At 33.3% G+C, this 27,274-nt stretch overlaps 3 protein-coding genes across 5 annotated transcripts; all 3 read left to right on the forward strand.

The window, feature by feature from the left end:
- Positions 1-6,651: 6,651 nt before the first annotated feature.
- LOC114398326 lies at positions 6,652-11,993 on the forward strand. Its single transcript, XM_028360511.1, has 10 exons — positions 6,652-6,866; positions 7,050-7,272; positions 7,707-7,864; positions 7,987-8,132; positions 8,252-8,314; positions 8,411-8,503; positions 9,193-9,357; positions 10,115-10,206; positions 10,715-10,881; positions 11,375-11,993. Exons 1-10 carry the CDS (start codon positions 6,776-6,778, stop codon positions 11,689-11,691), a joined length of 1,515 nt encoding a protein of 504 aa, XP_028216312.1. The 5' UTR covers positions 6,652-6,775; the 3' UTR covers positions 11,692-11,993.
- A 649-nt stretch (positions 11,994-12,642) lies between these two features.
- Positions 12,643-16,015, forward strand: LOC114400805 (50S ribosomal protein L25-like). Of its 2 annotated transcripts, none has more exons than XM_028363443.1 (3): positions 12,643-13,143; positions 13,332-13,461; positions 15,351-16,015. In XM_028363443.1, the coding sequence occupies exons 1-3, from the start codon at positions 12,742-12,744 to the stop codon at positions 15,569-15,571; spliced, it is 753 nt and encodes a 250-aa protein (XP_028219244.1). In that variant the 5' UTR covers positions 12,643-12,741; the 3' UTR covers positions 15,572-16,015. The 2 variants fall into 2 exon arrangements, with proteins under 2 accessions (XP_028219244.1, XP_028219243.1); XM_028363442.1 differs by having other exon boundaries at positions 12,644-13,164.
- A 5,947-nt stretch (positions 16,016-21,962) lies between these two features.
- LOC114400804 (BTB/POZ and MATH domain-containing protein 4-like) lies at positions 21,963-26,644 on the forward strand. 2 transcript variants are annotated; one of them, XM_028363441.1, is made up of 5 exons: positions 21,963-22,742; positions 23,690-24,035; positions 24,173-24,452; positions 25,537-25,820; positions 26,176-26,644. In XM_028363441.1, the coding sequence occupies exons 1-4, from the start codon at positions 22,345-22,347 to the stop codon at positions 25,809-25,811; spliced, it is 1,299 nt and encodes a 432-aa protein (XP_028219242.1). In that variant the 5' UTR covers positions 21,963-22,344; the 3' UTR covers positions 25,812-25,820; positions 26,176-26,644. The 2 variants fall into 2 exon arrangements, with proteins under 2 accessions (XP_028219242.1, XP_028219241.1); XM_028363440.1 differs by having other exon boundaries at positions 21,965-22,742; positions 25,537-25,815.
- The last annotated feature ends 630 nt before the right edge of the window (positions 26,645-27,274 follow it).

The raw sequence follows: 27,274 nt of genomic DNA on the forward strand, positions 1-27,274 counted from the left end.
GTTATAACTCTTCTAAATGATTGTCTTGACCAGACATGAAGAGTCTATAAAAGCAAGGCTTTGTTTTGCATTTCAAGCATCTGGAACACTTATTCATTCAATCCTTTACAAGCCTTGAATCTCTTTGAACTTCTTCTTCTTCTTTGTACCAAAAGCTTTCTGAAGGTTTCTGGTTTTCTAAACCTTGAAAACTTGTGCTATTCATCTTTTCATTCTCTTCTCCCTTTGCCAAAAAGAATTCGCCAAGGACTAACCGCCTAAATTCTTTTTGTGTCTCTCTGCTCCCTTTTCCAAAAGAACAAATGACTAACCGCCTGAATTCTTTTGTGTCTCCCTTCTCCCTTGTCAAAGAATTCAAAACGACACAGTCTGATAATTCTTTTGATTCTTCCCTTTCCCTTATACAAAAGTATTCAAAGGACTAACCGCCTGAGAATTCTTTTGTATCCCCATTCACAAAGTATCAAAGGTTTATCCGCCTGAGATCTTTGTCTTAACACATTGGAGGGTACATCCTTTGTGGTACAAGTAGAGGGTAGATCTACTTGGGTTGTTGACTGAGAACAAGAGAGAGTACATCTCTCGTGGATCAGTTCTAGTGAATGGTACATCCACTAGGTTCAAAGAGAACAAGGGAGGGTACATCCCTTGTGGATCTTTGCTTGTAAAAGGATTTTTACAAGGTTGAAAGAAATCTCAAGGACCGCAGGTCGCTTGGGGACTGGATGTAGGCACGGGTTGTTGTCGAACCAGTATAAAAACTCTTGTGTGTTTGTCTCCTTCTTCCCTACTCTTTTACTTTCAGCTGTTCATTTTAATTTCCGCTTTTACTTTTGGTTAAGTTTCTCTTCTACTCTTTATTCACTTAACAACATAGTAAAAGCCTTAGAAAAGTAAATTTTTAATTAGTAAAGGTTTAGGAATAATTAATTCAACCCCCCCTTCTTAATTATTCTGAGGCCACTCGATCCAACATAGCTTTGACTGATGTGAGCTAGAAAAATCTAGCTGACGTCGGCTGAAAAATCCTAACAGGTGTTTACTCAAAAGTTAGTCATGACTGATGTCAGTAGAAAAAATCTAGTCAACGTCAGCCAAAAAAATCATTGATCAACATCAACTAAAAAAACTTGGATGACAACGATAAAAAAAAAATCATTGGCCGACATTAGCAAAAATTTTCCATGACTGACATCAGTGAGAAAATAACCCTAACCAACATCATCTAAAAAAATCTTAGCTGATATCGGCAAAAAATAGTTTTGGTTGACATCATAAAAAAAAATTTGACCGAAAAAACCTTAGTCAACGTCAGTGAAAAACAACTTTTGTCGATGTCGGCCATAAAAACTTTGGTTACCCGTAGTTGTGAGTGTTGAGCGAGAAAGAGTCGTGAGCAAGAACGTGAGTTAGAGTAAGCATCTCCAAAAAAAGAATTTCAAATTTTATATTTTTTTAGAGAATTTGAAATTCCATTGTTTTAGTCAATCAAAATGATTTATACAAATACCAAAAATTAAATCTCTTTTCAAATACTCTATCCAAACAAGCTATTTTATCATGAATCCTTTTAAATTCCTTGAAAAAATGAGTTTCTCTGCTAAATTGCTCCATGCAAACACACTTTAACTTTAACCATGTCTTTAATCATATCATTTATGTGTGCAACGCAAATTTTCAAACTTTGTTACTTGTTTTTTAGCATCCAACACACTTTAATTGAACAAGCGTCCAAGAGTTTTATGAAATCTAGCATCCAACATGCCAAGTCTCTTTGAATGTCCAATTGGAGCTAAGAAACTTACACAATGTTTTATGTTTATATTTCTTTTTGTCCAATCATTAAAGAACACATTGTACATTAAACGAGGATGATTTGTGCTTAAAAGTTTATGTACCTTTTGTTCCCTCTTCTTTTTTAAATCATTTGAATTTCAAGTATGTGCTAAGGTAGGATAAAAAACATATTATCTACAAAATCATTTTCGTACAAGTAGTGGAAACAATATGGATATTGTTCAGAAAACGAAAAAAATACTGTTGTTTTTTTCTCTCTCTCCATCCCAAGTTATCATGTTGCAAATAGGACAAGCTCTATGAGAGAATGAATATCTTTGCAAGACTTTGATCCCTACAATGGTCACATTCTTAAGGCATATAAAGGAATAAGCAAGCATAATAGAAAACAATTCTTGCAATTTGATATCTTGAAGTGCTTCCATTAGGGGTATTCAAATCCAAACTGATCCAAAATAAAAATAAAAAACCACTAAAAAAATCCAAAAATCAAACCAAACCAATTCTTTTTGGATTTCTTTGGATGATTTTTTTCTCAAATTGACTGGTTCGATTCAGTTTACGGTTTATATTTTTGAAAATGATCCAAACTGCAATATTTGTACTAACACTTATATTACTTTAGTGTTATGCATTTTATGTGTGTACCACTTGAGTTTCACAATGTTTTGTAATGTTGTGTATATAAACCTTATACAATGCATACTATTTTCTTTTTCATATGACATTTTTAAGATATGTTTGGTTTAAAATAGTTGAAATTTTGTAGATTTTTATTATAGAAGGTTTAGCATATTAATAAGTTTCGTAGATTGTTATCAACAATTTTTAATGTAATTTTATTTAAAATATGAAAAATTATATAAATTTTAATAAAATAATATTTTAGTAAAAATCGCAAAAATCGAACCAAATCAATCCGCAAAATATTGGTTTGGTTTGGTTCTAATTTTATTTTAAATGAAAATCGAACCGCATGTGTTTTTTAAAATTTGGTTTGGGTGACTTTTGTTGGATCAAGTGGCCTCAGAATAATTAAGAAGGGGGGTGAATTATTTATGAACGTGTCTTGACTAATTAAAAATTAATCCTTCTTAATGTTACTAGATTCATTTAGGCTTTACTACTAAGTTATGAGAAGGTAAAGAACAGAAACAATAACTTAGACAAAAGTAAAGCGGAAATAAAAAGTACTTAGCGGAAATGTAAAGAGTGTAGGGAAGAAGAAAGCAAACACAAGGTTTATACTGGTTCGGCCACAACCCGTGCCTACGTCCAGTCCCCAAGCAACCCACGGTTCTTGAGATTTCCAATAACCTTGTAAAATCCTTTACAAGAAAAGAGCCACAAAGGATGTACCCTTCCTTGTGTTCACTATTACAACCAAGAAGCTACTCGCTTCTTGCACAAAATTATCAAACGATTAGTTCTTTGAATTCAGTGTTTGGGTAAAGAATTCTCAGACGGTTAGTTCTTTGAATTATTTGTTTGGAAATCAAAAGAATTCTCAGACAGTTAGTTCTTTGAATTCTTTTGGCAAGAAGGAGAAGGAAATAATCAAAAGAATTCTCAGACGGTTAGTTCTTTGAGTTCTTTTGGCAAGAGGGAGAAGGAATAAAGAAGAAGAATAACACAAGTTTTTGGCCAATGAACTTTTCTTGAATAAAGAAAGTATTGAACAAAAACTCTTAGAAGAATGCTTTGAATGAATGAAAGAAATCTGTTTAATAATAAAAGGAATCTTTTCTCGAAATTCATGTCATGGTCACATATTTATAGTCATTTGATGACTTAAGTTAAAAGTTTGTGACTCTTGGCAATTTCTTTAAAACTAGTCACTTTAAAAGTTGTGACTCTTTTGAAAACTAGTCACTTTAAAAGTTGTGACTTTTTTTGAAAACTAGTCACTTTAAAAGTTGTGACTCTTAAAAAATCTTCAGAAACTAGTCACTTTAAAAATTGTGACTTTTGGTAATTTATTTTTCAAAATAAGTCATTGGTAATCGATAACCATCATAGTGTAACCGATTACACATCAACAAATGTGACTTTTCATGTTTAAATTTGAAAATCAAAACGTTTAGAAACACTGATAATCAATTACATATATTGTGTAATCGATTACACAAGTTTGAAAATGTTTTATCACAAGTTGTGACTCTTGAAATTTGAAATCTCAACGTTCAAAAACATTGGTAATCGATTACATGATCATAGTAATCGATTACTGCTCTATAAATCAGTTTGAAAAGAATGTTGACTACTGGTAATCGATTACCAGAGAGTAAAACTCTTGGTAAAAGATTTTCTTTGAAAAATTCTCTTGAACAAAATTGTGCTATTCAATCTTTTATTTTGAAAAAAATCTTTTTATACTTATCTTGATGCTTTTTCTTGAAATTCTTGCATGTCTTGAATCTTCACTTGAATCTTGACTCTTCACTTGACTCTTGATTCTTGATTGAACGTCTCTTTGATTCTTAAAACTTGTTTTGACTCTTGATTCTTGACTTGAGTCTTGACATCATCAAAATAAACTTGGAAAGCTTTTCTTCCACAACTTTTCAATGAAAAATTAAACCAAACCGAGCCACGAACACCCCTAGCTTCCATTATACTATGATATAACTCTCATATTGGATGATCACATATTGAGAGTTTAGTGTGCTATTATTTGCTTATCATAGTTTTTCTTTAATTAATTTTCATTGTATATATGCTCTTTAAGAGTTATTTAAATTGTATTTGATTCAAATTATTATTTGGAAGATCATTAGTGACTTAGTGATCAAAGAATATTTAGGTATTTGTCAGTCTTAGGATGATATTAAGGTGTGTCAAAAGTGACCTAGAGAATACTTGTTGTAAGCCATGAGTGACAAAATAAAATACTCTTTTTGCAATTATTTTTTTTATTAGTGGGACATTTCTAAGGTTGAAGGAGAACGGGACAACTCACAATTTGAGTGAACTAGTATAAAACATGTGTTTATACTTATGCTCTTGCGTTTTAACTTGTTTTCTCTTGCTAACACCCTTTGGTTGCACAAATTCATTGCTCACTTGGTTTTGTGAAAACTATTTTAACACTTTGGACAATCCTTTGTAAACTCATTTTAAAAATGTTATTTAAATTTGGTTTTGGTACTGAAGCTCGACCTCTTGGATTGAGTATTCAATAGTACAAAGGAACAAAGATCTTGAGAGCAGATAGATGAAAAATGAGGGACAAGATTTCAACATGCCACGTGAAGGGTCAACTGAGCAAGCTATTGTCAGGTATGGAAAATCGATGGTGGTGAGTAGAACAATTATTTTGCTGATCAGGAAAGTCATTGAAGCTACAAAAACGAAAATGACAATATCAATCCAAAAACATAAGAGCTTGACCTACCCATTGGAATGTCACACACTCGATGCCTCCCACCCCCTATTCCTTAAGCCTTAGCCAATGTCACAAATCTTAACTTGTGACATACCAAACCTTAGCCTTCCTCTTTGCAACCATTTATCACCTTTTGTCTAATTGGCTACTCCAAGTTATAAGGCTCTATGGTACGTTCCCTTAGACTAAATCCTTAGAATTTCATCTTATGAGGGTCATTGTCACCCTTACATGCACACTTACACAAAATCTCTTGTTTGCAATTATCGATTCCTTTTATTTAACTACAACTTAATAGTAATTGTGTCATGAAGGGGTACTTTAATTTAAGTTAAAATTTTTAAAATAAAACAAAGAAATGTAGAGGGATCGAGTGACACTAATGTAACTTATACCAACTAATACATCATTCAATAACTTTCAATTGATAATTTTATCTCAAAATTCAATAATGGATTGAAAGTTCCTTTCATAAAGATCACATTTATCAAATTATATATTAATAAAAAAATATTTGATACCTCATTTATATATATCAAAATTGTCATAATATTATATATTTTTTAAAAATATAATCAAATATGAATCATTTAATTACCTTATTATTAACATTCAATTTTCATAAATTTTGACACAAATAATCAATGTAATATATAATTATAATTAAATAAAGATCAACCAAATTCACATGTTATATAAAGTTATTGAATTGTTAATAGTTGATGTAAGTTATAGTAGTGTCAATCATTTGATCTCTCCTCTAATTTTGATTTTTGCAATTATAATTTTTTATTTTTATTGTTTGAATGAAAATGGCATGACTCATTTAATTCATATTAATTATAAACGACGTTGACGACTTTAGAAGAAAAGAATCAAACAAATATTTTTTTTAACTATATAATAAGGACCAAATGAGACATTTTAAAAAGGAATACCATAATACTCTCTTTCACACTTTTATCCTAATTGACCGAAATATTTTAAAATTATTAATTTTGATAGATTTAATATTTAAATTAGAGAAGAAAATCATTAAATGATAGGTACAATCCACAAAAAGGGATGATTTTTTTTTTTATCAAATTTTAGTCAATCACAAGGAGATTATCGAAAAAAGAGTGTTAACTAAAATATTGTTAACATTTTTCAATTTTAAATTATAGGAACTAATATTGGGTCTATAAATATTAAAAGGATAATTAAATCTTTATTTTATTTTATTACTAATTACTTAAGTTCAGCAAAGAAAATATTAGTAATTACGTAATAATTATTGACAATAATTTTGAAAAAAGGAGTGAAAAGGGCACGGGCTGTATTTGTAGCGGTACCGTAACGTTACTTACCCTCTACGCATTTCCAAAACCAATTTCCCCGCGCCGCGGCGTAAGAGGAAAACATTGTCGCCTTGAAACAACGCAACGCTGCGAAAAAGAAAAATAAACAAATATATAGTGTAAATTACTTTAAACCCATTCAAACCCAAATCAAAATATGCCCTGTCACTCGCACCAGCGAAAGCAAAAATCGAATTGAAGGCAAAGAGCGCGGAGCGGAGCGTCGTAGTTCAGAGGCTCCCATCCCATACCCATGAGATCCTTCTCCTCTTCCCTCTTTCTCCTTCTCTTCTTCTTCTCTTCTTCACTCTCCAATCCCCAAAATGCCCCTCTCTCACTCAAAGGTAAGAACCACGCCCTACTTATAGTATAGGGCATTTTCTCATCACATATTAATGATTCCTAGGGTTCCTTCTCCCCTTTTCAAATTCCACTACAAAACCTCGGATTTTCAAAATGCGTGTTCACCATGCTTAGTTTAATTACTACTTTGTTCTTACTTGATGTTATTATTACTACTACTGCAGGTGTTGATATTGAAAGGCCGGTTTTGGAGTTCTCCCCTTCCGTTCTTCCCGGTATTTCGGGTTCTCTAGGTGTTAAGGACGCTTTACGATGCGAGCGTGTTCGGGTTTCGGGCATCTCGAGAGTGAAACTTGGGAGCTACGCTAATTCGTACCATGTTACTTTGGCTCCCTCCGTTTCGATCCCCGAGAAGTTGCATAGCAAAATTCAGGTTTGCTTCCACAGGTAAGCACGCGCAACTTGGAACAGCAGAACATAGTTTATCAATTTTGCGGATTTCGTGCTTTAGTTTGATCCCACTGGTTTAATGGTTTAATTTTGCTACATTCATTATACAATGTTTAATGGAAATACTGACACGACAGTACATTAGATTAGAGTATCATGCCAGTGTTTCTGTTAAATATTATGATAAGTTAATTGGTATTAGATGAACTAAAATTGCATAATTAAAAATTGTTGGAGGATCAAATTTGTGAAAAAATAGTTTGGAGCTAAAAATCACGAAATTGAGCAAGTGGGGGAGCAAAAGTGCGATTAAACCTTATTTGCTGTCATTGCATGTACTTTGCTCCGGTACATGCTCATTGTCTTCCTATCATTGTTTCAACTTCTTGTGAATTTGAAATTGCCATTTCTTATATACAATGTATCTGCAGGAATGAAACAGTTGGATGGTGTCAGTGTGAGAAAGATGAGTGGAGGGGGGTGCAGAAGGGGGTCTGGAATGCTGTTATGTCACCTTATGAAACGAGATATGTTGATGTGAGGATCAATGGAGAAATATCGGGTTCTGTTACAGTTGCTATTGAAGAAGGTTAGTTTCTTCCAGCTTATTTATTTATTTATTTTGGGGGGGAGGGGGTTGTTCTTTTGTTTTCTCTATGATTTTTTATGTACTTTTGGTGCTAATTTTTGTATGTTATAAAAATGTTGCAGATTTTCAGCAATGGCGCCTTGTTTGTCTTGCAGTAGGATTGATACTGTTGTTGTTGGCTCCAACTGTTAGCAGATGGGTTCCGTTTTATTATAGCACTTCAATGGCTATAGGGATCTTTCTTGTCATTATAATCCTTCTTTTTCAGGTATATAAATTACTCCCATATCATATATGGGTTTCATTTTGTTTCACTGCTTCCAAGTTCCCCTTTATTGTTTGACAATTGCCATGTTTTCTAACTAATTTCTTCTAATTATGATGTAGGGCATGAAATTAATGCCAACTGGAAGAAAAAATATCTTCTACCTTACCATATATGGTTCAGTGGTGAGTTTGATTTAATTTTTGGCCATTGCTTGCTTCATATTTTCATATTTCATGCATAGATTATTGTGCTTAATATTATTACTTGTGTTGTTTCAGGTTGGAGCTGGGTCATTCCTTTTGCACCAATTTTCTTTGATCTTAAATTCAATTTTTCAGAGTCTTGGGATGAGTGAAGAGATGCACAATCCAGTAAGTATAGCAGTCCATTTCTACTTTAGATAACTCAGTGCATATACAATGCATGCTGAATGGCTAACATCTATTTATTTACACGTCTGGATTTCTAATCCTTTTTGTTAGATTTTTCTTCAGACCTATTATGTATGATTAGCTAACATTTTGGAACTCATTCTATACATTTTGTTTTTGCAGTCAATGAGTCATTCTTTTAATTTCTTCCCCTTGTTTCCGATCTTCAGAACATGTTGTGCTAGCTTTTTTGTTCATTTAGAATAACCTTTGGTACACGATATTTATTTCTCTTTAGGTTAGCAAAAAATTTTGGTCAACAGAAATTAGTTGCTATAGAGGTGGGAATGATTTCCTCTTTTCCAGTATAACAATTTAATTTTCTGGAACAATCTCACCCTTTCTATATATACTTGTTACCTTGATGCTTGCTTCATCCATCACTTACCAATGGTTAGTCCTTGATCCATGGTTACCCACTTACCCTCTATCTATCACTTTACACACTCTCTTACCCTCTTTGTGGTCCTCTGTTTAATGCTGCATAATTCTTGATTGCTGGAACTCTGGCCATCTTTACTTGTCTCTTGGACATATATTATCATCAACTGTTTCCCTTCCTATGGGATTTGGCTTGTGTATCAGACATCTTCAATTCTCTCAAAATAATTTTGCTTGATGCTTTTCAGGTTGCTGTTTTTGTAATACTGGGCATCATCTTGGCTGGAGCTGCTTTAGGCTACTTGATCGTTAGGAGGTTTGTTATTTCAAAAGAAGATGGTAGTGTGGATGCTGGGGTTGCTCAGTTTGTGAAATGGGCTATGCGCATTATTGGATCCACTTTCATTTTGCAGGTTTGTAACAACTATCAAGTATTCTAATTTTTGTTTATAACTGTTGAAAATATATTTTAACTTTTAAGGGTGTCAATGTGTCAGTTTGGTATATTTTAAATTTACGTCATAAATTAAACTTGATAAATCAATAAAAAAAAATCAATATTTGGATTTTAGAATTGGAAAAATTTGATATAGCCATTCGGGTAAAAAACAATGAAAGCTGCAGAATATTTTAAGCGTAAACAGATAAAATATAAAAAATAGCTAAAAGATGATTGAAAATATGATATACACTGGTAAAAGGGGTCTGTTCCTTTTGATTTGATAATGAATGAAATATAGCATAGTAGTGAAATGATTATTTTGAAAACCTAAATGAATGAAAATGATGTTAAATATAAAATATAAATAATAAAAAAATAGTTATGACTTTTTAAAATGTCTGCACAGATAAATTTAAAAAATAAAATAGTATAGGTTGTTAAATTTTGTGAAATTGGTATAGCTTGGTAATTTTATATGAAGTGGCATGGTTTGGTAATAATGTCATTGCTTTTCTTTTTCAACTTGATTTTCACAGTTAAGTTTGTTGGATCCATGAATAGTTGAGTTGGTGCTGAGATGGATATGTTTATCTGTATTTAAAATTAGCACTTTATGTTTATTAAAACCCTTCTGTAGCGATGTCTAACCATTTTGGTCTGTTACATACTTCTATTTTAAAGGATACTGTTCACTTCACTATTTATTCTGATTTTCATTTTTCTGTCAGAGCACTCTTGATCCTCTTCTAGCAATTGGAGCTTTGATCTCTTGTGGAGCTGCTTGCAAACTTATTTCTGCCATAAAATGGCTTTGTGGATGGTAAGTATGACTTCACTTTGCGCTTTATTTTATTTTTTCATGTAGAATCATTTCTACCGGACATGTTTGTCATATTTGCATGTTTTCATTCAATTTATTCTTCCAGGTAACCTGAATGTTTTTTTCACCTTTCACTTTTAAGTCTGGCTATATTGTTTAGTTTTGTCTGAGGAACAATAGATTGGATTACTGTCATGATGCTGACAATTTGTTAATAAGGCATTTTGGACGTTTCCATGCATTGTTATATTTTACTTTCGTAGAATTTAAATGCACAGAATCATATTGTAGGAAATGGTTACTGATTAGATGGTTGAACATTGTAAACAATTTTGTCCATTTTACATTGTACAAGAACCAAGAGAAACCCACTAGGCCGAACCTAGTGGTGGGGAATGGGTAGTTTGTGCGAGGTCTTGGTTTCTTTTTTCATCTCATTGTTTGTCAGAGAAAATGCATGAACCTTCAAGCTTTTCACATCTAACTATGCCATTATGATTTAATGTAGGTATGAAACTTCAAATGACGACTATTCGCTGCAATGGATGAGAGGAAGACGCGGTCGTGCGGAATTCCTTAGCAAGTCAACCCCTAAAGGGAAACATTGGAGTAGCCCTAAAGGAAAATTGTGGAATAGCCCTAGAAGATCAGCATGGTCTGACTCTCCTGTCAGAGGTATTGTTTCATGTTCCAATCTTTTGATATATATGATTACTACATTTGTCCAAGAAAGATTTCATATTCTTTCTGCAAATTGAACAAGATCCTTAAATCTTCTGAATTTTGTTTTCTGCTTATGAAATTTTCGGAAATTCTTTGTACTTAGTTGCTTCTGCATACATGATGACCTATTGTGAGTCATCATATGCTGATTTCTTTTTTTCACTTTCAGTTATTTCATTTTTGGCATGAATTAAACAAACACTACAAAATCAGTTTCAGTGCTGGATCTTTTCATTTTCAGAATGAATTGTGTTTTCCAATAGGCCCTCAGTCCAATGTCCAAACAGCCTTTTGTTGGTGCAATTTTTTTTTAATAATGAACTTGGGTGAAGTGTTATAAAATGTTTTTTTTTTCCAGATATTTTACACTTATTTAAACATATGAAGCTTCTGGAGAAATGTTTTTATTGCAATTTTTTTTATCTGATTCATTTATCTGTTGCAGGTGTTGTATCACCATCTTCCGGGATTTCGTCACAATCTTCAGGGACTCAAGCAGGGCAGAATTATTATTCAACTTTCCACAAGACCCGGAACAGAAAGAAGTTCACAAAGCAAGAGTGGGATGAGTTCACAAGAGAATCCACTAAGCAGGCTCTAGCAGAATGGGCAGCTTCTCCAGAATTCACTGATTGGATCGTTGAGCATGCAGACCGGATACAAGTCCTTCCAAGCGAGAGTTCGGATGAGACAATGGGAAGTGAATCGGATTCCACAGATCGAGGAAGTGGAAGAGGATTTCGGCTTTTTAATTGGCAGTGACTTGAGTATAAATTAGAATGTACTAACAAGCGGAAATAGTGAGTTAGGGAGCAATGGCAATAGTGTTTTAGCCTTTTAGGTAGGAATTTAGGTTTGCTTGCTGTAGCCAACTCTGTAGATAGTTTTATTAGTTTGCCTGGATTTTCCAAACTGCAAAGCCTGGGCAATCTTACGAAATTTATTGTTATTGGTTAGTTAATTTTTTGCCATGTTTTTGTTGCTCGTGTTATTTTTAGTTTGTAGTAGTGTGTAATTCTTCTTGCACTGTAAAATCTTTATCAGTTGGATTTCAATTGCTTTTATCAAAGTGTCTTTGGATAGAAATGTTAACATGTTATACCTTGAAGCTTTCTTTGTTTCAAATTTTAGGGGTGCTAGTTAACATGTTTTTAAGGTTAATTTTGAAAACAAAATAATCATGTAACCAAATCTATCATTTCTTTTAACATAATAGGAGTGTTATTTTGCAAACCTTAAAATTTTAAGGTATATACATTTTTAAAATTTAAAAATTAAGTTGTCCGTAACCAAAATACCATAATGCAAAATCACATTATTTACTAAAATATATATTAAAGAAAGTGTCTAGCATAGTGTGCTAGATTTCTTTTTTATTGGACATCTTATATACAATACTCTAAAATGCTTCTTTTTTTTTAATTCCCAATGCATAATATCAACAAATACAATTAATTTTATACCAACCAACTTAACCATTATTATAATAACAACATCCACAATTAAATTTACAAAGTTTTGCACTAATCAATTTAAAAAATATACACATATAATAAGAAGTATTAAATTTACAAAGTTTTGCACTAATCAATTTAAAAAATATACACATATAATAAGAAGTATTGAAATTATTACTAGTAAGTCGTAATAAAAAATTATTATTCCGGAGATCACACGCATGTCACGTGAAGAACTCCATTTGGTTTAGTTTAGGTGCTAGTGAAGTGAGTGAGCGAGCAAGTGAGGCTCCGCAGCCACTTTCCCAACCCAAAACCTCTCTTCAACCCTTTCTTTCTCCAATCCCAAACCATCATGTATCTTCCCCGCCACCACATCCTCACCAGACTCTCCCCTTATCGCCGCCACTTCTCCCACTCCGCCGCCGCCGTCCTCCGGCCTCCGGGGCCGGAGCCCCTCACCTACCTGGACGGCTTCCCCCGCCCCGATCCCAAGCACGACGAGACGATCCTCGCCATCCCCCGCGCCGACTCCGGCAAGAACATCTCCACCAAGGAACGCCGCGCCGGGCGGCTTCCGAGCATCGTGTTCGAGCAAGAAGACGGCCAGCACGGCGGCAACAAGCGCCTCATCTCCGTCCGCACTGACCAGATCAGAAAACTCGTCAACCACCTCGGCCGCTCCTTCTTCCTCTCCCGCCTCTTCCACCTCCAAGTCCGCGCCCACTTCGACTCCGAGGATGACTTCGTCGAGACCGTACGCGTCTTGCCCCGCGCGGTTCGCTCTTTCTCATTAGTTATATTCTTATATTATATGTATCGTTTTGGTTTGATAACTGATCCTGTGCCTGTGAATTTGATGATTGTTGTGATGCAATGCACGTGTTGAAATTGATGATGATGGTTAGTGTTGAACTTTTGAAGATCCTCTCCCTCATTTCGCAGATTCATTTGAAAGCTGGGACGGATGCGCCGTTGAATGTGACTTTTATTAGGGCTCCGTCGAACGCTCTGTTGAAGGTTGACGTTCCTCTTGTGTTCAGAGGAGAAGATGTATCGCCTGGACTCAAGAAAGGTTAGCACTATTGGAGTCTCATAATTTTCTATGTAATGTTAAGGCATGTTTGGAGAAAAAATGAATTGTGATTCTTCTATAGTTAGGATTTGTTTGGATAAATTACTCCATAATTGCACTTCTAGGAGAAGAAATTAAGAAGATAAAATGAATTGAGTTTCTTCTACAAGTTAAAATCGACTCATGCACTTAATTTTTATAAAAGTTGGCTCATTTAATTTCTCCAAAAGTTGAGGTGCATAAGTTGCTTTTAGCTTATGAAAAAAGCTTGATGCATTTTACCTTCATATTTTCTTAGTATAGAAACTTTCTTCAACAGCTGAGGTGAATAAGTTGATTTTAACTTATGGGAGAAACTCAGTACATTTGACCTTGTTTTCTTCTCTTATCAAGTGTTTACGGAGAAGTGTATCCGAACATGGCCTAAATTTATGATATTCACTCGCCGCATGACGCCACCTCTTCCTCATTTCTCTCTACTTTTTATGGTGTGAAAATGTGTATGTAATTGTAAATATTTTGTTTGAATTGCACATATTTTTTCTATAAATTTTGGAGGCAAGGAGAGAAGCTTGAGCTTAAAGTTTCATTAGATATTTATAAACTCAATTATCATTGGCATAGTCTATCAACTTGATGGAAGTCTTCAGGTCTGGATAGGTTGAATTTAATGCTTGTAGGTTTCATGTGAAGTTGTGAATGCAATGGATTTTGTTTTTTTGTGTGAGAAGAGTTCGGATTTGTGTTTCATTTGGGTGACTATGCACACCAAATTGTGGCTTAGTGGTATGGAATATGGATAATCTTTTTGATGATAATTGGTAGATAAATAGGTCTAAGACTGAGTTTTTTATTAACTGAGTGAAAAGGCTCTATGGAAAGAGGGATGGTCAAGTGCTTGAGGCTCTCACCATTGTAAGGTCCGAGTGTAGTGGCTGTGTCTGTGACTGAAACGCATGACTACTAGGTTGCTAGGTTTTGAATGACCTTACTATTATTGATGTAACGCTGTTTAAGAATGATCTCCTATTAATATGCCAGTTTCTGAAGTTTATCCTGTATAATGTTTATGTAAGGTAAAATGGATGATCTTTAAGTCATTTAGTTCTTTGTAGTATGTGCTACTGTTAATCTGATGGCAAATTGTTTACAGTAAAGATATTGCCATTTGGTATTTTAAAATATGCAATTTTTTTCTTTCTAATAGTTTCAACTAGGGTCAAGTTTATTTTGAGTAGCACTAGTAGACATGTCCAATATTTCCTTTTTAATAATTTGACTGATTTGTTTTCTTACTAAATATCTATTAATTATCTGTTGTTTGTAAAGCAAAACTGGTCTTCTGTTCTTCTGGTATGTATACTCAGATTAAGAACTATTTAAATTCCGTGGGCAATTATAAGCATTTATTCTAAATTTTAGAAGGCTGATCTGCATTTAAAAGACTACGGTTGAGAATATTATTTGGCAACTCACAAGATGCTTGTGTAACTAGTAGATTTATAAAACAAATTAGAGTATTGTCTTATTTAGGTGCCTGATGTAGGATAGTTACTATTACGAGGATAGAAGATTAGTTCTGTAAAATAATTGGAATTTAAGATTATGTTAAAGCTAATATGCATGGGAGTTATTTTGCTGCAGGCTATATGCTTATGTTTAATCATGCAAAGTGAATGGCTGATAACTAATTATTGAACATTTCTCTCTGTTCTGCATGACACCTACTTCTCTAACGGATTACATCTGTGCTACCTGGATGTATGGATATTAATGCCTTTAACATTATGGAAATAAATTTATGACAAAACATTCTGTTTTGCTCATTGTTTTATGTGTATAATGTTTTACTTTCTTGAGTATTATTCAACACATTAGAAATTTGGCAGGTGCTTCTTTGAATACCATCAAAAGGACTGTCAAGTACTTATGCCCTGCTGACATTATTCCCCCATACATTGACGTTGATCTAAGTGAGTTGGATGTGGGCCAGAAGTTGGTCATGGGAGATCTCAAAGTTCATCCTGCTTTAAAACTTCTTCAGTCAAGAGATGAAGCTGTTGTTAAAATTATGGGCCAAAGAGTTTCTGAACTACAAAAGAAAAAGTAACTGCTCTTTGTATCTTTGGGGGTTATTGCTGCTGCGCTGAAGCATTTTACAGCTAACATGTATCGTTCATGGTCATTTTATTAGTTGATTCATGGCAGCAGTGAGGGACACAGTTGTAGAATTCCAATGTTAGTCTTTTGTTAGGTTCCTTTTCTGTGCCTATTCAGTTCCTTCCCATATTTCAATTCTTTGCTTCTGCCGTTTCTTTTGGCAAAAATGAATACCTAGGGGATGAGAATATGAAGTTGATGCGTTGAGTTTTTGCATGCAATATCGATTGTTCTGTTTTGGGTTATTGGGTACAAGCAGAGAGGGTTACTACCACTGATGTCCTCATGTCCTTGATAAATAAATACTTCACACCGCCTTTCTAGAACTCCAGTTTGAATTTAAAGTATCTGGCAGTTGATTTATGAAGTTATAAATTTATTTACATTTAGTCAATGTTTGCCCTAATATTAGTTTTAGTTTTTTTGTCCATGTTCTAAAAAGTGTGCGTGTAGATAAATTGTTCATAATGATATGAAATTCAATTGCTGCAAAGTGTCTTGTAGTTTACAAAATTAGTTCTCTTGCATTCAAAGTTTGACCTTCGTGTGGAAGTAATCTATCAAGGTAACCCGAGTTGGTGCAGAAGCAAATGTCCTAAAATAAAGGAATGGATGCGCTGTAGTGACATTTCCACTGCAAAGAATCTTTACCTTTCATTAAATTTTATTAATATAATATTTTTTTATTATGAAATAAAAGTTTTAAAAAATCAATGGTGAGATTTTAACACTGCAGAGGATCATGTTTATCATGTTTTTCCCCATTGCAGAGGATCTATTCCCACTAAACTAGCTATTGTCCTAACAAGTATACAAACATCTATGTTTGGTATGGGTTTATGCTTAGCTTGGATCGTGTTATGGGTATGTTTGTGTGTGCTCATATATTATATCTTTTATTATATTAGCTCCAACCCTATATGATAAGACATGCATGCCCATGATTAAGGTTTTATTTCATCTCTTAAACAAGTTTAGTAATAAGCATAACGGTCTTATTGTTTTGAAGGAGAGAAGAACCTATGATTAGTTTTTCAAACGAACAATTTCAATGAAACCTTTTAATTTCTTATTTTACCATGTTCAACTTTAAGTTCAAACAATGTAGGTTAAAGAACTAATAATGTTGTAAGCATAAAAATTGGGGGATATCAAATTCTCATGTTGTGTCAAAATCTAGGCATGTAGACAAAGAAATTTATTGTAACAATATGCTCAAAGGCCTTTGTATTCAACAAATACTGTTAGTATGACCAAGCTTAATGAATGAGGTAAGAAATATGTCGGTATGAATATAAAATGAAATTACAATTATGTTGACTCTAAAAATAGAAAAAGTTTTTTCGTGAGTTGTAGGAAAATGAAGGGAGGTCAAGAGTGTCTTTTTGCCTGTTTTTGAAAAAGATGTAGGTGGGAAGAACAAAAAATTTGGTGTGAATAGAAACACCTATGAGTTAAGCATGTAGGTGCACAAGAACATGTATCGGGTTCGGGTTCGTGTTTTTCCTGATAACCAAAAGTCGGGTACGAGTATAAATATGAGATTACTATACTCATCCCGACCCCGAACCCGGACTTGCCCCACCACTTAAAATTTTTAGAATTTTTGCATAATTTAATCAAAAGGCCTAGAATTTTTATTACTTGTTAATTTTATTTTAGAATTTTTACATAATTTAATATTCTTTTCTTAACGATTTTTGTAGACACATGCGCTATAATAAATTTATTGACAAGTAGTTAAAAATAAATGTTAAACAATCAATTTATTTTTTCTAAAATCAAATTTTTAATATTTTCTTTACAAAAAAAATATTTTTCTAATTTGAATCGGGTACGAGACGGGGTCGGGGATACCCGATACTCGACCGGTATGAGGATGGGATAATAAATTTTAACCTATAGGATATCGAGTACAGGTATGAGAACATATTGGGGAGTCGGGGGTGGGGATTGGAGAAACAATACTCATCCCCACCCCATTGCCATGTCTACCTGCCATTTACTGAAGCTCAAGAATAAGCCATCTTTCAATGGAAAATATTTTCTTACCAGCTTATATATAGAAGTCTTCAAAGAAAAAATCAGATATGACACGAAATTAAACAATTTTGTAAACTTGATCTTCTAAGCTTTTCATTTTAATGTTCTTTGAAAACAAAACTTTTTGTCTACGCTTAAGTTTCATATCCACATTCAATTGAATTAACGAGCAAACCTTCATTTTTTTGTGAAAGTCTTAAGAGATCTAGTGACAAAGAATACTTGATTGTATAACTTTGCGTTATAAGCTTGAATTGTTGGTGAAAAAATCTTTTGTTGTTCCCACTGTTCAAAGTCATGATTGATTGTCAATTATGAACTCACAAATTTCAAAATGATTACTAACAACGATCAATAACAAACTCATGAGTATATATGTCAAGAACAAGATAAACTTGAGACATGTAAAATTTGGGCAACAAAATTGACAAGTATTTTTGTAAGATAACCCCAAGAACTCAATGAGAAAAGAAAAACGGAAAAACACTCTAGAATGTGAAAGAAAGTACCCTTTTTTATAAATATTAGCAAAAATACAAATACTTATGCTTGTGTGTCCACATTTTTATTACACTAACTTTAATTTATTTATAACAATATTTAAAAGATATCATTGAAATCATAATAAAAATTATTCATGAAACATCTCATGCGAATATACATAGAGAGAGGAAAGTGAATGGGTAAATATGATAAGTGATATGATGTAATAAAAAAAATAAATAAATAAAGATTGTGTGCATACGATTTTGCTTACCAAGTATCTAAAAATGACAACTCAATCAAAATATAGTCTCCATTCATTTATCTATTTCAAGTTTTTATATTGATAACCTTTTGGGAAATTTGTTTTCTTTCTTTGAGCCATGTAAAATTTACAAGTCAACTATCATTGAAGATGAAAAGCTTTGGCTTTATCCTATATATCTTCCATTTCATTTGAAAATGCATTAAGGAGAACCATCGCATGCACTGCAACTGATCAAGTACACACTGTATACTAAAGATAAACAATTGGGAATCAAAATACTATTATGGCATGTATAAAATACAACACTATATAAAAATCATATACATACAATAAAGAAAAAAAATACTAAGAAACATTAGAATAAAAAAAGGGTGTTGTGGTCTAAATAGTGAAGAAACAATTGATTGAAAACAAAGCTCTAATTAAGTCTCTAACAACTCTATCTTGAATTGCATCAAATAACTCGGTAGATAGATTCATGGATGGATGCACAACCACCACGCAATATTTTGTCATGAAATGTTCAGAAATAACAGCCGAATGTGCCAGTAAAAAAAAAAGAAAAGAAAACAACCGAATGTGCTGTTATGAATTTGACCTACCCTTGTTCCATCACTTTTGTAGACTTATCCTTCTCAAAGCTATTAAGCCACCTATTTATCTCAGGTTTCAAAATTGAACCTTTCATGCTGCATGAGTAAAAATGTAAAAAATGTTTCAGAAACTTAGAATAAATTTTTTAAAGAAATAAAAAACATTTGGTTCATTTGGAATAGGATTAGGAAGAGGGGGAAAGACTGAGTTTTAGTCTTTATAGTATCCTATTTGCCCTTCGATCTAGTGCTATCTACAGTGAAAGATAAACTTGCATTTGATATGATCCAGTTAATCAGTAAAGAATGGTTTCAACACATCAAATGGAAATGCTCGTGATGGTGCATTGGTGCCTCTCCACTAATGAACTGACCAATTTCCAGTGAGAAGAACCATATAAAATATATATAAGGAACTACCTCTGATTTTTATCCTCTTAAAAAAAGCATCTTTTATGAATTTATGAAACAACCTCATACAATAACGTACGCAACAACAAAAAATAATTAATGATTACAGTGCTGGTGCATTCAGATTTTGGAGTCGTGGATTTGGTGCCGCTCTGCCTTCGTTGTTCGTTGTCGAACAACAAATAAGGTCCATGCTGAACAGGAATAAAGACACTGCCACAAGCTTGAGGCAGAACTTTATCCAAGTGATGAATCTCCACAGTTATTTCATTGTGAGATATAAATTGCGCTAACTATTTTTATCACGCTTAATAAATAAATTTGATGAGATAAAACCTTACTTAGTCCTTTTTTTATATCAAAAAGGATAAAAACTTATAAGAGAATGCTTGATTTATATTAAAATATTATAGAAAATATTTTTATTGTATAAGCATTTGATAGTCATAAAAACTTACAATCACATGAATAAGAAAAGTGTTATTATTCAAAGTTATATAGAAAGAACTACACTAAAGATTATAATATCCTATTGAGCTTTTTTATTTGAAATGGAAAATACAATTAAGAATATCACAGGTACAGTTTAAGAGATATGGACGAAAGCAAATTTCTGGTTTCATCAATAAGCAAAATTTGATTTTGTAACGAGAAATACTCCACATTTTCTTAATTTTCTCTTGGATCCCCTGCGACAATTATTATTTCTCATTGCAAGAGAAAATTAAGAAAATAATAATAACCAATCAAGAGAAAAAGAAATAAATGTTATAAATCCCACTCAAACAAGAATGTAACTGCCCATTAAATAGGAAGCATATGTAAATGGGATCCAAGCTTCAATTGGTTGACCAGAATATCTGAATTATTGTAAATTGTCTTTAATTCTCACGGATAAAAAATAATATCTATCCAAAACAACCTAAGTTTAGAATATCAACTAAACAATATCAATGATTTACATACAAACTCAAGTGCACATGAAATTACACATGCACAACTTTTCAAAAATCTATCAAGAAAAATGCTAACATATAGTAACCCACTCAAGAACAAACTTATATGCAAAGAAATAGGAAAGAATGATAAGTGAAAGATACGAAAATGATGCACTTCCTATACAATTTTAGCTTCTCTTTCATGACCAAGATCAATTGATTCTTCAAGATAAGAAAAAAATAAATTAAGGGCGATGACACACAAGATCTCTAAGTTCTCTTGGTGAAAATTCCACGTGTAATAGAAAAAATGAGTATCACATATGAGAATCTTCAAAAAATTTATTTTTATAGACCTTGAACAAAAATAATTAATTATACATCAGAGACAATCAATTAATTTGTTGTTATCAACACCTGAGTATCATGAAGAACATTATAATTGATTATTTTCTCAAATAATCGATTTATTGTGAGAACTTGATTATGCTTTAAAACTAAATAATTGATTATCTTAAGTTGATAATTAAATATTATCTACCCTTAGACAATTATGAAAATTAGAGCCTTAAGATAATCAATTAATATATTGTTCTTAGATTGAAAACTTAAGAATTTTCAAAACAGTTTTCGTCTTGATTCAATCCTTAACAATATATAGCCATGGATCTTTACTAAAATATCAATATGGAAAAACTGAAATGCATTTCTAACCTATGATGCATCACACATATTCGAACATATAAAGTAATAATCATATATCCTAGCTAGGCTAGAATTCATTCTAACTTGAGCTTTTACAAATTACATAACATATCATTGAAACTAAAGCACAACATATGTCTTCATTCTCTACACTTTTTTTAAAAAATATTTAAAAAGTATACGTACACAATTCAATCCCTTTCCATTAACTAATCTAATGTTGTTCTTGAACAAATAAAGATTTTAAATATACAAGAACTAAAAAAATCTATTTTATGGAACTAAAAAATTATTTAAGTTCATGTATATTTTATTTGTCAATCTTGTGGGAGGACATCATAAGACCTAGAAGTCGATGATACTTTTTGGGACGAAAACCGATTATCTCATGTCCAAATGCTAAAGTTGTAAATGAGTAGAGTTTGATTTAGTTTTAAATTTGACTCAAATTTAATATGAATCTTTATTTTTAAATTGAATTGTGAACATCTCAAATTTTATATGATTTAAAATTAAAGTTATTTTTACATATTTTTATTTATTTTATCCAAAAATAAAATTAATTTGAAATTAATTAAAAAAATTAATTATATCAATTTAATAATGTGAATATATTAATTAATATATATGTTAAATTTATAATTATTTTACATGTTTTTATTTATTTCTTATATAAAATAATATTAAATTAATTAAAAAATAATTATATCAATTTAGTAATATAAAGCATTTAATATATAAATAAATAGATAGATATAAATTAAACTGGTTCACATATCAATGAAATTAAGTTATATTTAACTCAAGTAGGTCAACTCGTTTATTTGACTTATTTAAGTTCAATTTATTTGATTAGTTAAACAAAAGAATTGTGAGATCAAGTTTCGAATTAAGTTGAAATTGGTTCCGTTCATCATCGATCTATCCCGTGCCCGTGGAACATTGAAGAATCAAGATCAGATCAAACTAATAAAAGAAAAGAAAAGAAAATATCTTCAAATCATTAGTTTCGTTTCATTTCATTCCTCCTCTTTCTCTATACTATTTACATTTCAAGTAAAAAACAAAAAAAAGTTGAAGGAAAGCCAAAACTAGATTAGATTAGAACCAAACCAACAACAAATCATCTATCTATCTCGCGCAGATCCATTTCCCTTCACTTTCCCGGGAGAAAAAGAAACCTCCGTTTCGCGAGAAACCCCGTCCGTACATGGTCTGTTCACGCGGATCGGGTTGATTGACCACCACCACCACCACCACCACCACCACCATCGCGCGTGAGATGCACACCGCGAGCAGGAGCAACGGCGGCGGCGTGCTGGCGTCGCGGACGAGTTCGCGGTCGGTGACGGAGACGGTGAACGGGTCGCACAAGTTCGTGATAAAGGGATACTCCCTGGCGAAGGGGATCGGAGTGGGGAAACACATCGCCAGCGAGACGTTCACGGTGGGAGGGTACCAGTGGGCGATATACTTCTACCCGGACGGCAAGAACCCCGAGGACAACTCCGCCTACGTCTCCGTCTTCATCGCCCTCGCCTCCGAGGGCACCGACGTCCGCGCTCTGTTCGAGCTCACGCTGCTCGACCAGAGCGGGAATGGTAAGCACAAGGTTCACAGCCACTTCGATCGCTCGCTCGAGAGCGGGCCCTACACTCTCAAGTATCGCGGCAGCATGTGGTTAGTTTGTGCGTCAACGCTTTCTTTGTAGTTTAGGGTTAGGGTTAGATTGAATGGTTATGTTTTCAAGGGACGGTGAAATCGAGAGTAATATGATCTTTCTACTCTTTAATTTTAACTCTGATATCTCTTTTGGTAGTTCCTGCATGGCTCTGAATGACATGGTAGATGTGTTTTTGGTGCATAAGGAAAGAAAGCAAAAGAGTGTGGTTAAGTTGCACAACTCAATTGCAATCTCAGAATGTCTTGGATAGTTCTAATGATGCCTGCATAGTGGTGGTGCTATTGGCTTGGATGGTTTATCGATGATGATATGCCATAAGCAGAGTTGGAAAACCTTTTGATACACCAATTCCCTAACTAGTTTTGAGGCCTTTTGTAAATTCCCATGAGCCTTGTTGCAAATGTAATATCATAATGTCCAAATGTAGCCTGCAAAGTTATAAACCCACTGACCCATACTATCCCGGACAATACCACCAAAGCCAGCACACTTGGGAGAATACGACAAGTTATCATCAACATTAAGCGTTTGAAACAGTCAGACGAATCTTGATATATGTTCTTTCTTGATAGTTTCTCCTTTTAAAAAAATAAACGGTTCAATATGCTTTTTGTCCTTGAAAATATCTCAAAATTTGGTTTTAGTCCTTGTATAATTTAACTCCCTGTTTAGAAAAAGTGATATGGCTGTGTTTCTGATAAAATATAGGGACTAAAAATGTTATAAGGAGTAAAGCCAAAATTCGAGATACTTTCACATGCCAAAAACGTATTTTACCCTAAAATAATGAGTTTAATGCTATTAGTTGATGATTTGCATATTCTAACACGCCAATGAGAGCCCTCTGATTTTTGTGATATGCTTAGGATGTCTTATTAGCTGTTTTATCGGCTTTTGTGATGTGTGTTATGGAGTGATCAATAATGCACTGGTTGTGTGTTAGGGGGTATAAGAGATTTTTCAAACGGGCTCAACTTGAGGCGTCAACTTTCCTCAAAGACGACTGCTTGAAGATAAACTGCACTGTTGGTGTTGTGGTGTCGTCCATTGATTGTTCCAAGTTAAACACAATACAGGTTCCCGAGTCTGATATTGGGGCACATTTCGGGATGCTGTTAGAGAATGAGGAGGGATCAGATGTTACTTTCTCTGTCGGTGGAGAAAGGTTTCATGCACATAAGCTTGTTTTGGCAGCTCGGTCAACTGCATTTGAAACTGAGTTTTTCAATGGGATGGAGGAGGATGATCATGACATAGTTGTTACTGACATGGAACCAAAGGTTTTCAAGGTAGTACATTAATTAAAAATGCCCTTTTCTCTCTATCCTTTTGAAGTTATTTTCAACATACATGCTAATTAATTCAGTTTCAGTGTGGTATATTATTTGCTTGGTTGTCTAATGTTTTGTGTCTAATTGTTGAGCAGGCTTTGCTTCATTTTATTTATAGAGACACTCTAATAGATGATGAAGAGCTCTTTATGTCACGTTCATCATTCTTGCCTTCGGTTTCTGAATCATTTGCAGCAAAGTTGTTAGCTGCTGCAGAAAAGTATGGTTTGCCAAGACTTAAGCTGATGTGTGAGTCTGTACTTTGCAAAGACATCTCTATAGATTCTGTTGCCTATATTCTGGCTCTTGCTGATCGTTATCGTGCAACAGAATTGAAGTCTGTCTGTCTACAATTTTCTGCTGAAAACCTTGTCGGTGAGTTTTCCTGCTCAACTCTCCCACCCAAATCTACACTTGAATCCATAGTCAGGCACTTTTTAGTTATACATCCTCATCATTTTGGTGTCCACATTATTTGTTATTTGACAAAACCACTGGATCATACACGCTACACATAAACAAACTCATTCTTTCTCAGGTTGCTGCAAATTTTCACCACTGGAAAACTTGGTTGTATTAGGTTTTAATTCCCAGTATTATTAACATGTGAAGCAGCACCCTCTATCTTGAATCTTGATTAAGTCTCCTTCATAACAAATAATTAATGATTTTATCCATTGTCTACAAGAAAATAAAGATTATCCATCTTCCAAAAATGTAAATGCTTTTACTTAGTGTAAAAAAGGAACAAGTAACAAGAGACACACCCTCATCTTTTCCACCTATCCTACATCTTATTTGTTTTACTGATATTTGATAGACGACTGTGATTGAAGATTTTTTTTTTTTGTTCCTGTGATAATTGAGGAAGTGTCCTTTTCTGGAAAAGTAAGTTCCTTACATTGAGTGATTATATAATTCCCATATTTTTTTGAGCTGAATGTACAGACATATTTTGACCCATTTAATAATGAGAAAAGATTGCGGAGGCACCAAAATTTAGTTTCTATCATGAGTATCATCTATGTCTTGCATTTCCTAATTTTCAATGCTCTACCTCGGGAATTCTGTTGAAAAGCCTATCTCTAGATTTCTTTATTGTACTTCACCTCATACTTTTTATTCTGAATTTAATTGATGGCCACTCAACAGTCTTCTCAATCTAATAAAGATGTATCATTCATAAAATGGATCCAAGAAAGAAGGTTGATTCAGCCACTCCAGTTGTATTTGCTCTGTAGTCTGTAGTTACTAGTAATATGTACCTCCCAAATTTGTAATTGTATGCATAATTGCATGTCCATTTGTGCTCCCTACATTTTTCAATCAAATATGCTCTCCCTAAATTTGTCTTCTAGGACTTCCATTTTCAATATAACCTAAACATCATTAAATGATCAAGCCGAGACCTCAGATGTATAGGTGTTGAGTCTCATTGTTTCTTTATTCTGGCCTGCAGCTGTGATGCAATCTGATGGTTTTGAGTATCTTAAGGAAAATTGTCCCTTGCTGCAATCAGAACTGCTAAAGACTGTGGCTGGATGCGAGGAGGAATTTAGTGGAGAAGGAAAGTGTCGAAGTGTGTGGGCTCAATTTTCTGATGGTGGTGACACCAATGATAGGAGTGTAAGACAACAAACCTGGGAAAATGGTGTTGAAAGAAGTCAAAGCTTATGGGTTCACCTTTCGGATGGTGTTAACAACAATGATAGGAGTCCAGGGCAAGAAGCCTGACAAGGTAAGGTACCATCATTTGTCTGTTAGGCTTAAATGGTAGATTAAAAGTTACTACTGCAGGGATAAGATTAACAATGTAAAGAAAGAAGGCTGAGATACTACCGCCATTGTAATATGTCTTATAAATACTGTTTTTCTTTGATAATATGATTACAAGGATGTAGTGGCAGCAATAAGTAATAACATTGATCATTGTATGAAAGTTTGTTGGGAACATTTTCATGAAGAAACTGGCCTTGCTTTACTTGGTGTTTGTATTACATGAAGAAATTTATTTTCGGGCTATAATCTGATCTTGTCTTGTTTCTTCAAAGTTCTATTCAATTCAAAAATGACGAGAACCATAAATCATTCTATGCAGGGATTCCGTTGGGAGAAGTTAACGTGTCATTTGTACAGGACCAACCTGCAGGGATTCCTCCATTGCATGCAGTGTTGTTTTTCTTTTCTTTTAACGGGGGATAGTGGTTGACTGGTTGCGAATAGTAGATTCATCTTGTAACGTTAGTGATGTATCTTTTAACATCAATGAATGCTAGCAAGTTAACAAAATGAGATGAAGTGACAAAACAAAAGTTCTTGGTTACCTTTGGTTGTATCTCTAGATCTTTTCTCTTTTAGGGTTGGAGGTTGCACACCCCGTTTGCTGAACACAGGACAACTCATTTATGATTGCTGTAGCTTTACACCGTGGGAATTTTCATCCTTGTGAATTGTGAAACCTATGGATCAAATTAGACTTGTATATAGCCATTAAACCATCAATATAATGTGGCTTTATCTACCCAATAGTTAAACTATAATTGTATGAGTTTAGTTATTATTATCAACCCAATAGTTATTATAATTGTATGTTAAATATATATATATATATATATATATATATATATATATAATGATAATTTTAATATATATTAATGAAGTAGTGAACAATTATAGATTGAATTTATAAATATCAAAATTCCCGTATTATCCGTTAAGTTTCCAACATTATATTTAGAACATGTTTGGTTTCCAGTTTAAGTTGGGCACAAATTTCGAGATCAAATTCAATGACTTAACACAAACAGAACGCAAAAGGGAGGGTAGGGATGTTCTTGCAAATCTCTTATTGGTTTCAACATTTGTTTATAATGGTTATCCAAAACATGTACTTGTTAGTTTAGTTAAGGGTAAAAGTAAATGTCCAAGAGTTGGTTTGTAACTATTTAATTTTTTCTAAAATTACTCTTGGTTTACAAAAATAAATGATTGCTCGGGATTTTTTTTCCACCATATGTCTCTGGTGAAGACTAATTGTATAATGTGTTTGGCAAATTAGCTTATAAACTAGTTAAAAGTTTATAAGCTAAATTATGAATGTGCTTGGGATTAAGGGGTGCGTGTGTTTTGAAAAATTAGTATAAATTCATTTTACACAAAACATGTACTCAATCTTTTCATATAATATTTATTTTTTG

This window comes from Glycine soja, chromosome 19 (genome assembly GCF_004193775.1).
Source record: "Glycine soja cultivar W05 chromosome 19, ASM419377v2, whole genome shotgun sequence".
Classification (NCBI taxonomy): domain Eukaryota; kingdom Viridiplantae; phylum Streptophyta; class Magnoliopsida; order Fabales; family Fabaceae; genus Glycine; species Glycine soja.